Consider the following 17089-nt stretch of genomic DNA (forward strand, 5'->3'; position numbering starts at 1 on the left):
GCGCTCAGAGACCATCCAGTCCTGATCCCCACACTGCTTCTCTCTCTTGTTTGTCCCACAGCAGCCTCACCTGCGAAGCCACCACCGAAGACAGCAGAGCTCCTCAGTTTGCTGACTGACAGACACCGGGACGCACCGACAGATTCTTCCGTGCACTTTTACCATGGAGGAGAACCGGGCAGAGTAACTCCCAGCAAGCTATAGTGTCCACAACCAGACTGTCAGAGAGGAGACGGTTCTTCACAATGACCCGTTAAATTCCTGCTGCCGATGCTTTCTTTGGAGAGTGGATTGACCATCTCCTAACAGCAGAGGAGACGAGTAGAGGCCTTTATTCGTTTATTTCATTTTTCAGATGGACCGAGTGCCCTCGGCACTGGCCGCTAAGATGCGCTGGATCACGCTGGTGCTCGCCGGCTTGACTTTCTGGGGCAAAGTGACTATTTGTAACTGTTTCGACTACGAGGAGCCAGACTATGATTATTATGAAGAGGAGAGAGCGGAGACCATTGACTACAAAGACCCCTGCAAAGCTGGTGAGTCCTGAATACACTCTATTTGAGTTTTTTTTCATTATGAAATTAGATTTTTTTTTTTTGCGCGCGTCTGCTCACAGTGATTCTACCCTCTTACCGAGCGCGCGGGCTCTGATGTGGCACGTGTATGTGTGTATGAGAGATGGCAGCTTGTGTGTGTGTGTTTGTGTGTGTGTGTGTGTGTGTGTGTGTACACTGGTCCAGATGCCGCTCTTTCCTCCCCACCCTTCATAGCGGATAAATCGGCTCCGTATCCTTTGGATGGATGCACGTGCAGCCCGTCTCTTCCTCGAGCTCCACTTTTCCCCTCAGCGCGTGCATCACCTGTGGGCAGATTTCTGGTCTCGACAGTGGCCGAAATGTTGGTGCATGTGAGAACAAACTGTGCGCGTGTGTGTACGCACGCGCGTGTCAGTCTGTGTATGTGCGCGTGTGTTGCAGATGTTAAATCAACCATCAACGAAGATGAGAAACAGCTGGACTCAACTGTACCAAAACATGCGCAGAATGCACGCTTGCTCCCTTGCGCTCACACACACACACACACACACACACACACACACACACACACACACACACACACACACACACAAACATACACACACACACACACACACACACACACACACACACACACACACACACACACACAAACTGTGATAAAAAATTTCGTTAGACATTTAATGACAGTCTGGGAGCTGCTGTGGAACAACAGTTTAACCACGTTTGGTCTCATAAGATGTACTGTGTGTGTGTGTGTGTGTGTGTGTGTGTGTGTGTGTGCGTGCGTGCGTGCGTGCGTGTGTATGTGAGAGGCAACATATCCATTTGTGTGTCATTGATTTGAATTGCTGTTTAAACATACAAATGTAGTTTTTTTCTTGAGTACATTATATTATACTGTAAGTTTTCTTTATAGGTGTGTGTGTGTGTTTGTGTGTGTGTGTGTGTGTGTGTGTGTCATGTCTTTGTGCGCTCCACCCAAATGAACTCATGTTTTCATCACAAAGTCTGGAGATTCACTTAAGATTTTACACAATCCTCGTATTAGTTACGTTTTTTGTCATTCTTGCGTTTAGTGCATCTTTTATGTCGTGTATGTGTTGGCATCTTCATCTACTGTACTTCTGCTTAGTGCTGGGTTTATTTCAATGTTTTCAGTACATGGTGCCAGTGCATGAGTTTCAATATCTTAGATTTCTTTCCCTAGTTTGAGGAGTATATTCATGTTTTCTAAAAAAAAAAAACAAAACACTATTTTTTATTTAACTCAACATGCCAATATTGTGATTTAGATAAGAAAATATCTGATTAAGAAACAAGTAAAAAAGAGGAAGAATACTGGACAGTTTTCACATGTAAAGTTTCGAACACAGTTTGATTGGTGCTAAAAGGTCTGCCTTTGTCACTTGGGGCAATTTATGAGTTTTTGTGTGTTCAGGTGAACAAACATGTTTCAGTGTTCGTTTGATGTCCAAAATGCTAATTTTATTGTTGCAATCACCACTTTTTGTTCATATGTCCACACAATTGAACTATTACAGTGCCAGCATCGTTGCTCAAGAGCAGGTGGAGGAATCTGAACCTCTCCTCTGCTCTCCTCTCCTTTCCTCTCCTGTCCTCTCCTCTGCTCTCTTCTCCTCTCTTCTCTCCACCACATCATATCCTGCTGTTTTTTGCAAAGTTGCAAGAAATGTATTATTGTGCTGTAAGACGAGTAAGCATCTTCTTAAGTCAGTATTTTAGTTTTGATGACACCCTGCCTGTGTGCATATGTGCTTACGGACACGTATGTGCATGTCCATGTGTGTTTACAGTAATGGCACTTTGCAGACTTCATGTTGTCTGTGATGACACGTTGGACTGATAAGAGCTCCACCCAGAACACTGAGTGTCCACAAGCTGGCCGACACACATTCCTCACATACCAAATACACAAACCTGACAACCTTGGACACTGGCCAGCGTGTGTGTGTGTGCGTGTGTTTGTTCATGTGCGTGTTACACTGATCTCTGTGTGGGTGATTTTATGTTGATACAGCAATCCCATGACTCTGTGGTTTTTAGTAATGCTAAGAACTTACTGTGTGTGTGTGTGTGTGTGTGTGTGTGTGTGTGTGTGTGTGTGTTTGGATGGAAGCCCGGCAGGTTACAGGGAGACAGTCAGTCTACATATGTTTGAGTAACTGAGCGACTCTTGTAGGTTAAAATAACTGAGTGTGAAAACATTGGTAATGTATTCATTTGGTGGAAATATCAGTGAACATAAAGCATGTATTTATACTCACACACTTACATTCCTCGCAGCAAATGCATGCACACATGCGCACACACGTTTTTCAGCGCTCTACACAATTATTACCTGTTTCTGTTTTTTCCACGTTTGTTTCATAAATTTTCTTGTGTGTACACGTCTCTCAGTATTTTTCTTAAACTTAAAACATTCTTTTGCCCCTTATCTGATAGGTGAAAGTTTGGAGCAGTATGGTTAGGTTGGGTCTGATGGAGGTGAGGGTGTGGGTAAAGGTCCTTGTCAAATTGCTGCTTCGGTTAATTTGTGCTAGCTTGACAGCTGGATTTCAGCCCATCTATCTACAGATAACTAAGGGACATGTATACTTACTCAATGCAAAGACATTTTCTGCAGCTAACGAAAAAAATGCACGTGTGTGAGACAGATTTCAGGACTTACAGACTCGCGACCTCCAGTTGTTTTTATTGTGGCCACCTGTTTGTGTCCTTCCACAGTTTTGCTTTGATGTCCATCGTAAATGAAAAGTTTGACGTTTTTGGAAATACGCTTATTTGCTTTGTTGCTGATGAAAAGATTGATACCACTCTCGTATCTGTCCAATATATCTGTCCAAAATATGAAGGTAGAAGTCAGGAAATGGATAGCTTAGCCGACTCCGGGAAGCCTTTGAACCTGGCCAAGAAATAGTTGGACACAAATCCCCTTCAAACCGCAACTTGTTATTTTTACAATTTGGTTTTGATACGGATTGAACAAACAAAGCCATAATGTGCTAATTAGAGACCTTTAGAGGTGCTGGTGGATATTTTCTCACCTAGGCACTGTACTGTTATGTAGCTTAATATTTAACAGACAGAGACTGATATTGTTTGTCTCATCTTACTCTTGGCAAGAAAGTGAATAAATGTATTTCCCAAAATGTCAATCCTTCCTTGTAGACCACTTGGCCCTCACAATGCATATATGTATAACTAATATACTTAAAACAAATACAAAACGACTATAAACATTTTACCACATAATAAAACTTCATTCATATAGCACATAATATACAAGATGAAATTAAATGTGCCGTTCATTCTTTTCTTTACACCCTCTCATACCACGCCAGCTCCTGAATGAGGTCTACATGTGGAACTGTTTCTGAACAAACCGCCATTGCCTTCAGGGCGAAGGAACAGTGCAGTGGTGTGGCTCACTGACCTGTTTTTAATACTTTTTGGACAACATTGGAGCTCTGCGGCAGAGAGGAATAAGATAAATCAGGCTTTAGATACACACACAATACTTGTAAGCTGGCTTGCTTCATTGTTGGTTTGGCTCTGCACATGAGATTTGATGACAGTAAGAATTATATATAAAACCACCACCTTATCTGTTCAAGAAGTAATAGCTGGACAATTACATGACTAATATCCAACACGTTTAGCTAAAGAATTTCCTTTTAGAAATAAACATATTGAATGTTTCAGCACCTTTGATTTCTTCACTTCATCTTCTAATGTGTAAAGCTGATGAAAGGACCATCTACAATTAGGGTTGGCTATCGTTAAAATATGATACCAAATATGATACAAAAACCAAAACCAGTATCTTTTAAAGTGATACTGATACCATTAGTGTATAGTTCCTACTTCATTTGATACCCATCATGTGAATAGAAGCCTTCAGTTGTGTAAAATGCCACCAGTCCTCCCGATCCAAATGATTTTTACACAAATACATTAAAATAATTCAGATAATAAATAATAAATATTTATGAATTAACTGTACAGAACGGTACAATGAAGTATTATCACCACAGACATTTACTGGTTTGTAGCTGCTGCAGAAGTGGGCCTATCAAACATTACATTAAAATGAAGAAAGCTTGATTAGCTGCGCGCAAAACCATACAAATAGTCATTTTTTTCTTGATCTGTGTATGAAAAAAGATTGAATGCTTGTATCGTTTGACTGTAAATTTCAATACTACTTGGTTAATTTGGTCAATACCTTAAATGTATTTAGTACTTATACCCAGCCCTATCCACAATCCTCATAACATAGAGACATTAAAGTATTCTCTGTCATACATTTACCTGATGTGCTGTATCTTATATACTTTCTGTTAAAACTTGCATCCATAATTCCTTTAAATGTATAAATGTTAACTTTTACTTAATCTTCACACTGCTGGACTCCTGGGTGCAAACTGAGGACACCCTGATGATAAATAGACTCATTCCCATCACAATGTCTGGCCAAACTCATGACCTCCTGGAGAGGAATCACAGTGTTACAGTAATGTGATTATGTGAATGTGTGCAAAGTTAATAGTGTTTTTTAATCAATTAGCCAATTAATCATTTGGGTTTTAGGTAACTGTTGGCAGGACAATAGCAAATTAAATTAACCTGTGGGAACTTGTGACTGGAAGTTTCTTTTTTTAGATTTATTTTCCACCAATATAGTAACAGAGTTCACATGTAGATACACAGTTCAGTATATACATATTGAAAAACTGTATACATGATACTATAAATACAAATCAAATCATTCCTTTGCCATCTTATGCTTCATTCCCCATTTACACAACCACAAAACATCCCACTTAACCCCACTCCCAACAGGCAATGATAATAATACTAAACATGCATCTTACCAGCATCTACATGTACACCACAGACACAAACCTTTAATACCTAAATTATCCTCTGACATGCATGATTGCAACACACATGCACACGACACACGACTGGCGTTTTGACTATTTTCCGAGATAGAGTAATTAGAAAAATAATCAACAGGTGAATCAATAATGAAAATAGTCATTAGTTGCAACCCTAGCAACTCCTTTTCATTGTGTAAAGAGTCGATGTGTGTGCCTTTCTGTGTGTAACTCTCGTAAGAAGTGGAAGCCCGGCTCATTCCAGGTTTGACCCTGTGGCATCGGTCTGAGTGGTTGGTATTCCGCCTCCTGTTTTTGCTGGGAAAACACGAGGGGAATATTTGGCTGTCTGCTTATCTCCTCCGAGTCCCGCACTGGTAGACAGGAGAACACACACTTCCAGGCCTTTGTGAAGTGATTTCCCTACGCGAACACACACATGCACACACACGCACACACTTGATACACACACATGCAGAGCTCCCTCCATTCACCCGCGCTTATCTCTTCCTGGTTGTCTGCATCCTGCTACTCAGCTGGAGATGACACACACACGTGCACGCACGCACACACACATGAATGCATGCACACGCTCCTACGCTCACTCAAGAGTCATTCATGCTTCCTTCCAAATCACTGTTCTCATAAAATGCTCACACACACAGAGTGAAAGCTAAACAAACCACGGTGTCCGCATGAAGCTGCGGGTCATTACTTCAGGAGTGACCCAAGAGACCCACTGCCTGCTCTCTTCTTCAAATACAATAGTTGTGCAGAGTAACACTATAGAACAATACATTCTGTACATTTTCTCATCCACACACGTCTATAAGCTCACGTTTTACAACACAAGATTCACAATAAGGGTTTATTATGCAGCAAAGGTGCGCAAAGATGTTTTTTTGCACAGTTGGCAACAATTGGTTAAAAAAAAATATCTCTGATGATTTTAAAGACAAGAGTAGTGGTTTATTCTGTTCATCATGTAGAACCTGAGCTCTTCTTTTAAGAAGCAATAATTAATTTGTAACATGACTGCAATAAATTATCCCCAAATACTAAAGCAAGAAATTCTTGTTTTCCCATCTTTACTCAGGGATCGGAGGACAGAGTCAGGATTTATACCAAGATTTATTTGCATGAATGTGACTGCTTGGGTGTTTTTGCAATCCAAGTTTGCTCACCACAGAGCCGAGCTGTCATTGAAAGCTCAGACTTTGACTGATCTCAAATTGGAAAGTTCCGTTTTTTGTTCCGTTCCTCTGAGCCTCTTTCTGCTTTTACTACTTCTTTTTTTTATTTCCATGAAGTGGACTCATGAGCTTTAATTTTTCTCTCAAGTTCAGAGCTGCAACCATTAGTCAAATAAATCAATTAGATATTTAGCAGAAAATGAATCAGCAACTAGACTGATGATAAAATAATCATTTTTGTCAATGTTTTTTAAACGAAAATGATGAAAACTTTGCTGGTCGCAGCTTCTCAGATATGAGAAATTTCTCAGTCATACATACAGACAGATTTTGAAATATTGATCAGATAAAACAAGAACAATACAAGAAATTATAACTTTTTTCACAATTTTCTGTAGACAAAGTGATTAATCGAGAAAATAATAAGCAGATTAATCTACTGAAGAGCCAGATCTACGAAGAATTGACCAGCTGTGATCACAGCCCAATGCATGCTGGTTCGATTTGTGTCCAACTTGATCCTGACTTGCTCTGACGACATGCACATGTGGGCAACGATAACATCACAAGATCAAAGCAGCCATAGTTTTTAGAGCCAGATTCCGCAGCTGATGCCACCGACTACCAGACCCAGGGCATGATGGGAAACGCCTGGCTCTTGCCTGATCAAAGAGCTGATTGGTTCAGGTGTTGGATCAACAACATGATGTTTTATCTCCATGTTTTGTTTAAATGTAAACATTCAGATTTTAGTAGTCTGATCCTGTATTCACAAAACATTCACCAACCAAATATTAAAGATAGATAGAATATGAACATTACTTAATTATTTAATAATAGCATTATGAACTGAAATAACACAAAACTTTTAGAAATGAGTGTGATGTGAAGATTATTCTCCTCTGTCCAGATGTGAAACCTTGATAGTCCAAATTCATCAAGGGATATTAAGTCTTTTTCTGCTTTTCCTCTCCTCTTGCATTTTAAGTAGATTTGTGTTTAAAAAAAAAAAATCTATTTACTTGTTTGTGCATTATAAAATAAGTTTTTTAATACAATATTTAAAAATGTGACATGTACACAGTTCACATATAGATAAAAAAACAAACAACTATACATTCATTTAAAGTAAAGAAACATTTGTGTCGGAGAGGTAGGAAGTTAAAAGTTCATACAAAGACCTTGAGATAAATTACATAGAAAAAAAGAATAATTTTGTTTTATTGCAGGAATGAGATGTGAATGAGTTTGACAAGTCAACTGATTTATGGTTGGCATGTTAGCCTGCAGGTAGGTTGGTCCGCTTGCTACAGTGGTTAAATTTCTATGTAACACGATGTAATAGCCTAATATTTGAGATAACAGAATACATGCTGTTTTGGATACAGCAAGCTACCAGGTCATTTTTTAAAAGGCTGCAGTGTATAACATACTTAAAACAATAGTAGTGGTTTAGCAGCTACAAGCTTGAATAGATTGATCTGATAACATTTTATTAAACTGGGATTATCTAACAGGATGTTACTATTTCTGTGATTTCCTGTATATATTCTTAGAAGGCCACCGGTAACTGTCCGAAACTGTCCTTTTGCTGCTGCTGTTGCAGCCTGATCCCACCCAGTTTTCCAGGCGAGGTGCAGTTAATCTTGAATGAGCCTATTATCACTTCACATGCCAATTGCCACAGTTTGATGCCTCAAGAGCAAATATGTGTTTTTTGTGTTTACGTATTCATTTACTTTGCTGTTGCAACACATTTTCACTACGAGTTACTTTGCGTCCTGTCTGAACACACATTAATAAGTTAAAAGGAAAGTAAAAAATACATCCTCAAAAAAAAAATAAAAAAATTGGAGTGCCCTGGCAGCCAAATGGTTACAGTGCCTGCCATATATTCGCATTGTCCTTGGTTCGAATCCATCAAAGGACCTTTGTGGCATGTTGTACCCTCTTCTCTCTCCCCTTGTTTCCTGTCAACCTCTTTGCCACTAACTTAATAATAAAGGCAAAAATACCCCCCATCGGTCTAAAATTCAGGCTGGCAAAGAAGACCTATAGTTACATTTCTGCCGTCTAGCAACTCTCGTAATGCACTGCAGCTTTTCCAAAACCGTTATATAATATATCTGTTAACTAATAATTGTGCTTCATGGTGTGACAACTCTGTGGTTGAGATCTGGTTAGATTAAGATAATGGTTCAGGTTAAAATGATCACTTGAAACATGGTTTATACTTACTTTAAGTTACACACCGTTTATTGTCTTGGCAACAGTAATCACCATGAGAAGTGAACATTTGAAGACATCTCCTGCAGCAAAGACCACTATCCATCCAGCAGGCCATCCACCTAATTAGCCTCCTCATAATAAGACAAATTCACCTTATCAAGTCATCTCATATCGCCGTCATTTGAACTGCGTCACTTTCCCGGGTTATAATTACTGCTAAATGGCAAAAAGTAACTATAGGTCGCTTTTGCCAGCCTGAATCTTAGACGCATACTATAATTTTTCTTGTGAGGACGGGCTGAATTAAAAGTACATTCAGAATCTGAACTATATGCTTAAAGAATTACTGATACTAAGATGATTACTAAGATATTGTGTTATAACACGATATGGGGGTGACATTTGCTGGTCGTCCATTCAATTTTGAACTCACTGTGGTGTTTGAAGCAGAAGAGGAAGTGAAGGAAAGCTCCAGAAAAACAACACATATTCAGTAATTTTGTATTTTCTGGATTTGTGGGTCATTTCAGTGACTCTCAATTGATCATGTAGCTATTTTGATACGTTTAACTCACACTTTGGTATTTTGTCAGTGGACAAAGTATCTTTAACATGTGTATGTGCGTGTATGCCCATGCCCACATATACATTATGTGGGCTTTCAGCTTTTCAGTCAGAGAGTGAAGCCCACCATGTCGTGACAGTGAGCTGCAGCTACTGTTCACCCCTTCCCCCAATCCTCAGTAGGAAGGAAACTAGAGCAATGTGTGTATGTGTGTGTGTTTGACACCATGGCTGCGTTGTGTGTGTATGTGTGTGAGTGAGAGAACGAGCGGTCTCACTCATATTATATTAAACAGGATTTTCCCGAGCAGAGTGCTCCTGCCACTGAGCTTCCGAAGTCTTCCTCAGGATTCCCGCCTCAGCACAAACTCTCCAGCCGTGCTGAGAGCCGACTGTTTGTTTTGGAGTGTCATTGTTCCGGAGCCGGAGAAGCCATGAGTCAGCACCGCTGTCACTCCGCCCACCTGCCACGCATTGCTCAATTATTAAATGTCTGGGTGCTTTTATATCACCTAGCTTTTCCTGGCGGTATTTATAGCTGCAAAAATCATTCTTATAGACCTATTATTGGCTGAGGAAAAGCCTCCTTCTCCTTAAAGTCTTCTTTTTTTTTTAGCTATATCATTGTAGGAACCCAACTGTCGTCCCAGATACAGCCTCACCACACTCCAGGACAGATAGCTACACACCCCAAGCAGGTGCTAATATTTTTGCTCCTACACAGAACCAAACCAACATTGAATCGTTCCTGCTAAAGAGTATTGGGTGTGTATTCAAAGCCTGATAGATCTTATTCCTCTCTGCCGTAGATCTCCATTGTTGTCCAAAAATGATTAAAACACGTCACTGAGCCACTCCGTTGCATGGGTGACACACTCACCACGAAGGGTGAGCTTCATTTACTTGTTGTGCTCTTGACCTTGTGTGACATCATACATTTCTCAAAGAGCGTCAGTAAAAAGTCAAAATGTTGTGACATGTTGCACAACAAGCTAGCAAAGCTCTGTAATCAGAACCACGTTCCTTCATGTGTGCAGTGGTGTCTGCTTTACAAGGAACTACTCTCCGGAGACTGAAAATGTGATTGCAGTTATTGCTCTAAGGAGCCGTTTCTCAAAAAACTCATTTGATGATTAGTAGTAGAGAGGATTAAGATATATCAGGATTTGGATACACAAACAGTACTTTTACATAGGATCAGTTAATTGTTGGTTTGGTTTTCCACAAGATATTTGTTGACAATAAGAAAAATGTAGATAATCACTACTGAGTAATTATGTGAATTATATCTTACATGTTTAGCGAAAGAATCCCCTTTTAGAAGCAAACTTAAAGCAAGTTATCAGTTAGTCACAGCATCCAGACTGTTCAAAGCTGATATTTTACAGTAATGTTGTGTGGGTGCCAATGTAGTCGGGTGTAAGTTACAATATGGCTGTGGAAATGAGTCTTCTAATAAGTAAAGCTGTGTAGTCACACCTGATGAAAGGACTGTCCACAATCGCCATAACTTAAAGCCCCCCTACATTAAAACATTAGTTTTTCTCTTGTTCCTACAATCGAGCCTCACTGTTCAGAATGATGTATGTGTAGAGTTAGACACTAGAAAACGGTTTCCATATCCATCTGCTGAACTTGGAAATTTTCTCTGTGCTCATCCGAAATTCCGATTTTAAGGGGTGGGCGTACGTGCACTCTAACTTACACAAGTGTGATGTGGAAACTTGAAGCCTCCAGTGAACAAACACTGACAAAGACCCAATTACACACCTCTGCACTGACACATCACAGTGTTTTGCTCCAGCACAGTGTGTTTGTCTACAGACTAGCGAAGTAGGAGACATCTTTTACCCAGCAGTTAAACTTCTGAAATAACATCTGTTTGTATATTCATAGATTCAGGGATTTTCAAAAAGGGAGAAGGAGGAGATGTCAGTTTAAGGAGGAAAAAACACATTATTGCTCCAAGCATAGAGTAAGAGCAAGAGTATTTTATATGTCTTAATACCTGCCTGAATGGGATATTTAATTATGTACTATATGTTATGTATCTTTTGCCAAAACTTGCAACCATAATCTTTTTAAATGTACAAATGTTAATTTTTACTTGATCTTCACACTGCTGGGCCCCTTGGGGCACTACCAGGACACCCTGATGGTAAATCGAGCCACGGTCGTGTCCCGTCATAATGTCTGGCCAAACCCATGACCTGCTGGAGAGGAATCTCAGTGTCACAGTTATGTGATTAGGAGGTTACACCAGCTCTGCGTGTGTGTCATATGATATTATGTTATTCTGTCTCATACCGAACATTTCTTTGCCTGTTATCCTCTTCGGTTTATGTGGCGGAGTGCTCTTCAAGTGTGCAGTCATTTAAAGTCACTGATCTGTCACTGTTCCTTCTACTTTGCCTTAAATATTATAATTATCTATATTTTAAATTCAGATACAGTCTAAAAAAAACAGGAACTGTGTTTGCAAAGTAACTGAATAACTTTAGAAAGATATTTTGGTACGTTCTTCATCCCTGGCAAAACATGTTTCTCTTTTGTTTTTGGTCTGAAGTGCTGTTGTCAAGACGCAGAGATCTAACTAGAGCATGCACAGTTGAGTTCACGCTGATTTATGTTTCAAAAATAAAAGTTCAACTCGGGAAGTGATGACAACCTGACAGTATTTTCCTGTTAATTGGATTTGTTGGTCTGGGCTTTATCTCAGATGTCCAGTTGGAAGGAATTTTGCCCGTCCAAGTCTGTAGACAAACACTGCGATGTGTCAGTGCAGAGGTGTGTAATTGGGTCTTTGTCAGTGTCTGGGGCTGTGTTTAAGCCAGCAGAAATCTATAATTATGTGTGTGTTTCAGGGTTTGTGGAACCAAGACATTGCCTTAACTCTGCAGATCCACACTAAACATCTGTTAATGATAAATTGTGGTAAAAAAAAAGTTTGCCTGTGCTGATGCTGATATGGCTTCAATTCAGTTGTTTTTCTTCAATCCTTCATGATCACTCACATAAACACTGTTGTTCATGATATTTCACCTTATGTCACTGAAGTTGAGATGATCATCTTTCTCTGATACACACATACTTGCAGGAGGGTGGGGTGTGGATTTTTTGAGTTTAGACTATGCATTACTACATTTTTCATTTTTTTCCTCTGAAAGCACATTTTTGACTCATGACATTAACAAATGCAGCCTCTCCTCACATTCCAACACCTACCAAAGACATGTGGTGCATCATAATCCCATATTAAATACTGACATAGAAAACCATAAACAGTAATCTTGTTTGAAGTGCTACTTAAAGTGATACTTTTCTCCACAATGGACAATGGAGGCTGTGGTCAGCTTGGTTTCAATTTTCAATTTTTTTATCAATTCAATTTTATTTATGTAACCCCAAATCATAACAGAAGTTATCTCAAGGCACTTGTTACATAGAGCAGGTCTAGACTGTACTCTTTAATTTACAAACACCCAACATTCCTCCATGAGCAAGTACTTGGCGACAGCAGCAAGAAAAAAAACTAACAGAAAAAAACCTCAAGCAGAATCGGTCTAAAGTAGAGAGACGCACAGAGAAGCAGAGCAACAACAACAATAATAATAACAATGATAATAATGATGTAAGTATGATTGATAATTGGATTGCTGGTGTGAGTGTTAAGCAGTACCATGGTGCCATGGTCCATGGAAGCCCGCGATCCATTACCAAGGAGTCCATGATCCTGATTCAGAGGAACCTGTGAGACGAGAAAGCACAAAAACTCTGGGGAAGAAGCCAGGAGAGTGGGAGGAAGAGAGAGGAGTTCAGTACATCATGGGCTGTCAAGGCCGATATCAGCATAACTAGGGGCTGGTCCAAGGCAAGACTGGGCCAGCCATAACTATAATGTTAATCAAAAAGGAACGTTTTAAGACTACTCTTAAACTTAAACAGAGAGTCTGCCTCTGGGACCGAAACTGGAAGTAAGCCTGCATTCTGGGAGCGCTCTGTTCCAGTTATGTGGTGATGGATTATGATAGGGATGAGTATCAAACATTTATAAAAACTACTCATGTAATATAATCCATCCTAGTATGCCTAGAAATTACACCCATATTTGACAATTCAGCAAAATTAATGTCCACTGCCAACATTCATCACCAATGCAGAGAGTAGTACAGAGTGAAAGTGAAACCAGAACGTCCAAAGAACTTAATTGAAAATCCTCATGCATGACTCCGTCGACCCTGCACCTGTTTGTTTGGACCAGCAACCTGCTATTCCTGCTCTGATTGACTCTTTACTGTGAGGCTGTTACTACTACTATTACTATAGACAAAACAAAGTATGGCGGAGTAGAAGTTTAATGCAAGTTTACTGTCATACACATAGTGAAGATAAACAGGTGAATGAAGGTGAATATTTTGTCTTTAGAGAAAGAAACTGTAGCTGAGTGCAGTATAATGATAATTGAGCTAAGGGCAGGTTCATCAGGCCAGTGAGTGATCTAGGAAATAGCAGTTCTGACCAATGGCAAAACAAACCAATGGACAAGACTACTCAAGAGCTGGACCAGGTCACGTAGGTGTATGTTTAAACATATTCTAGTGAAAATAACCCTGTTTGGAACATATATGCATTAGAGGAGATTTGGAAAGTTTCTGGGGGAATTGTAAAACATGATTTCCAAAGTTATTGGAAACTATTGGAATCAGTTATAAAACTGTGATATAAAGGCTTTTTCACACCTGGACTTTTTAGTCCAGTCGAATGTTCATACTGCTTGGTAGTATTCGTTTGGGCAGGTCTGAACCGAATAATTTCACTCAGGGGCGGACCAAAACAGCGACACCAAGACCCTTTAGAGGAGGTGGTCACGGTCCAGTCTGACCTGGCTCTTACCCAACTACTAAGATTCTCTGCAAGTTTGAGCAAAATTGCTCCCATAGCCTGGTGTGCACACCGGGATTCAGATGAGCCAATTTTACAGTTGCTAACAGGTGGAGAATGAATTGAGTTTGGACCTAGACATGTTGTATTTGGCCAGTGGACCTTCTTCGAGACCTTCTTCCTGCGTTTATGTCCTCACTCCCGCTCCAGACCCATCTGACCAGTGAGTGGAGTGAACGTGCTCATGTTACTTGCAGTGATGCATTTTGGTTCACTCAGATTTTTCTCACCAAGTTTACCAACTCATCCTCTGATTTGTAACAAACAAAATATAGGTTTGAAAAGTGCCGTAGCTGACTAAAATCTTCAATGCAAGCTACAGAGTTTTAAGAGCCAACTCTCCAGTTTACAGGATTGACTGAATCATTGATATTTTGGGTGGAAGAGCTTTTGGGTTGGCATTTTTGTAACCTTGCCTCATCATGTGAGACATTCATCACTGTCAGCAACTGCAAGTGTATTTGAACTGCAGCACCTGCTGTTGCTCACAAAGGGTTAATATGAATCAAGCAGCTTGCACAGTGATTACTTTTGGAGAAAATCCTCAAACAGGGCCGAGATAATCTCTTTTTAATATTACAGTACGTTCACAGTCACAGTTATATACAATATAACAATAATAATAACAACGCACAAGTGGAACGGCTAATACACATGCACATGTTCACACACACACACACACGCACGCACGCACACACGCACACACGCACACGCACACACACACACACACACACACACACACACACACACACACACACACACACACACACACACACACACAAACACACACATCTTAGCCCACCTACAGTGTGACCTTATATTTGCTTAATGAGGAGCTTAGTGAGATGTGTGTGTGTGTGTGTGTGTTTGTGTTAGATACACCCCAGTGAGTACAGCATGGTGCATAACTCAGCAGTGCATAATCATCTACTGCATTGTACCGTAGTGTCTGTAAAATGTCAAAAGAAACAGAAAAAAAGGTTTATAGTAACAAATAAATATATCCTGAAAAGATTACAGAACAAAAGTATTAACATGAAAGAGGAAGACAAATTAATTGTGTCATTGAATGTGTGAAATAACAAGATGTAATATCATTAATAATGCATTGAAAAAAATGTTTTCGCTGATTTATTAATCAAACCAAACAATAATGAAAGTGAATTATTATTTAGCACATTTAAGCTTATTTTTGCATTATTTAACTTTTTCCACATCTTTTAATTGATTTAAGTAACCAACTTAGAAATTATTATATTAACTAAAACTAAAAAAATTGAACACTGAAAAAGTTTATAATCAGGCTCTTTTGTACTCAATCTATGATGAGGTGCTACTACAAATTTTAGCAATACTAATACACTTTTCTGTGAAGTAAAGCATTGTATGTGTCAGTGGACATTATTGCAGGATGACAAATGTGATCACATGTCCGAAATATTCAGAAAGTCGACGTTATACTCGTCTGCCTGAAAACCTGATCAGTACATCACAAACCGGTCTGCTTGTTCTCCAAAGTTCCAACATTACAGGAGGTGCTGGATGCATGTAAGGGAGTTCCGCCTCTCGGTTTGTGTTTGGTGCATTACTCCTGTCTGTGTGTGTGTGTGTGTGCGTGTGTGTGTTTGTGTGTGTGTGTGTGTGTGTGTGTGTGTGTGTGTGTGTGTGTGTGTGTGTGTGTGTCTGCTGCAGTGCCCCTGCTGAAGGGCGAACAGTAAGGCCATGGTCAGCATGATGTAGGTCTCCCGGGACATCCTAGGGTTTTTGGATCAATACCTTCCCTCTTGCATCTCCCTGCCTCACTGTCCTCACCCCTCCTCACCTACTGCCTTGACTTTGGGCTATTTATGGTATCTCTGTGGATTAACAAGACCCCAACAATCAATGGGCCAAACTTACTATCACTGTACTTTCCCTGCTCCTTTCGCTTTGTATCTCTGCTTGTGTCAGCTCCTTTTCTCTGGAAAACTTTTAGTCCTTGTAGTTTCCCTTGTTGTCCTGAAATATCTGAAGCTACCGGGAGTGTAATGTCACAAAAACACTGCCCCAAAAATAGAAACAAAAGCCATGGGGAATATCATTTCTAATGCAGGTGCAACGTGATACAGGCTACCTTTACAACGGTTGTACACGGATAATGACCTTTCGCTGATGAAGTGGCTTTGTCTTTAGGTGTAAGAGGACTTTTTTTGCACCCATTTGGTAGTTTTTGTGGCTCACTGTGATGCCACTTGGGAAGAGGGGAGTGTCAGTACAAATTGTGTGGCACAGAGCAACTTGGTGTCAAAAATAACAATTGTAGTGGCACCTGCTCAGACCACATCTGAGTATAAGTGCTGCAGTAATTTTGTTGTTTTTGAGGTATTATATGGAAAAGTCACCCACATCAACTCCTCCAGAATTAAATAAAACTCTTTAATGCAGCAAATTATGTTGGATTGTTCTACTTTATGTAAAATAAGAGCAGCTGGTTTCATTGGTTGTTATTGATACCAGCTACAACATCACCAAATGATAGCTGGTTCTCTCTAAATCTCCACCACTGGTGCTTCAGCTGTGTGGTGATGTACCTGCCCAGGAAATGACCAAAGACCTTTTCATCATGGCTGAGTATTCCTGCAGCATCAAACTGTGCCAGCACTTATACTTACTGCATATACTTCTTATCCCATGGTTCAGAAAAAAGGGGCTCTGAACAAACAGTACAGTGTAATTAACTAAG

General features: G+C 39.9%; 1 protein-coding gene across 2 annotated transcripts in view; it reads left to right on the forward strand.

Annotated features, from left to right (window-relative positions):
* Nucleotides 1-355: 355 nt before the first annotated feature.
* The window catches only part of tll1 (tolloid-like 1), a 51238-nt gene continuing 34504 nt past the window's right edge, over nt 356-17089 (forward strand). For both annotated transcript variants that reach the window (XM_062429134.1, XM_062429126.1), the window contains exon 1: nt 356-536. In XM_062429134.1, the coding sequence (XP_062285118.1) occupies nt 356-536 (181 nt within the window). The remainder of the gene's footprint in view (nt 537-17089) is intronic.

Source organism: Scomber scombrus, chromosome 2 (genome assembly GCF_963691925.1).
Source record: "Scomber scombrus chromosome 2, fScoSco1.1, whole genome shotgun sequence".
In the NCBI taxonomy this organism is placed as follows: Eukaryota; Metazoa; Chordata; class Actinopteri; order Scombriformes; family Scombridae; genus Scomber; species Scomber scombrus.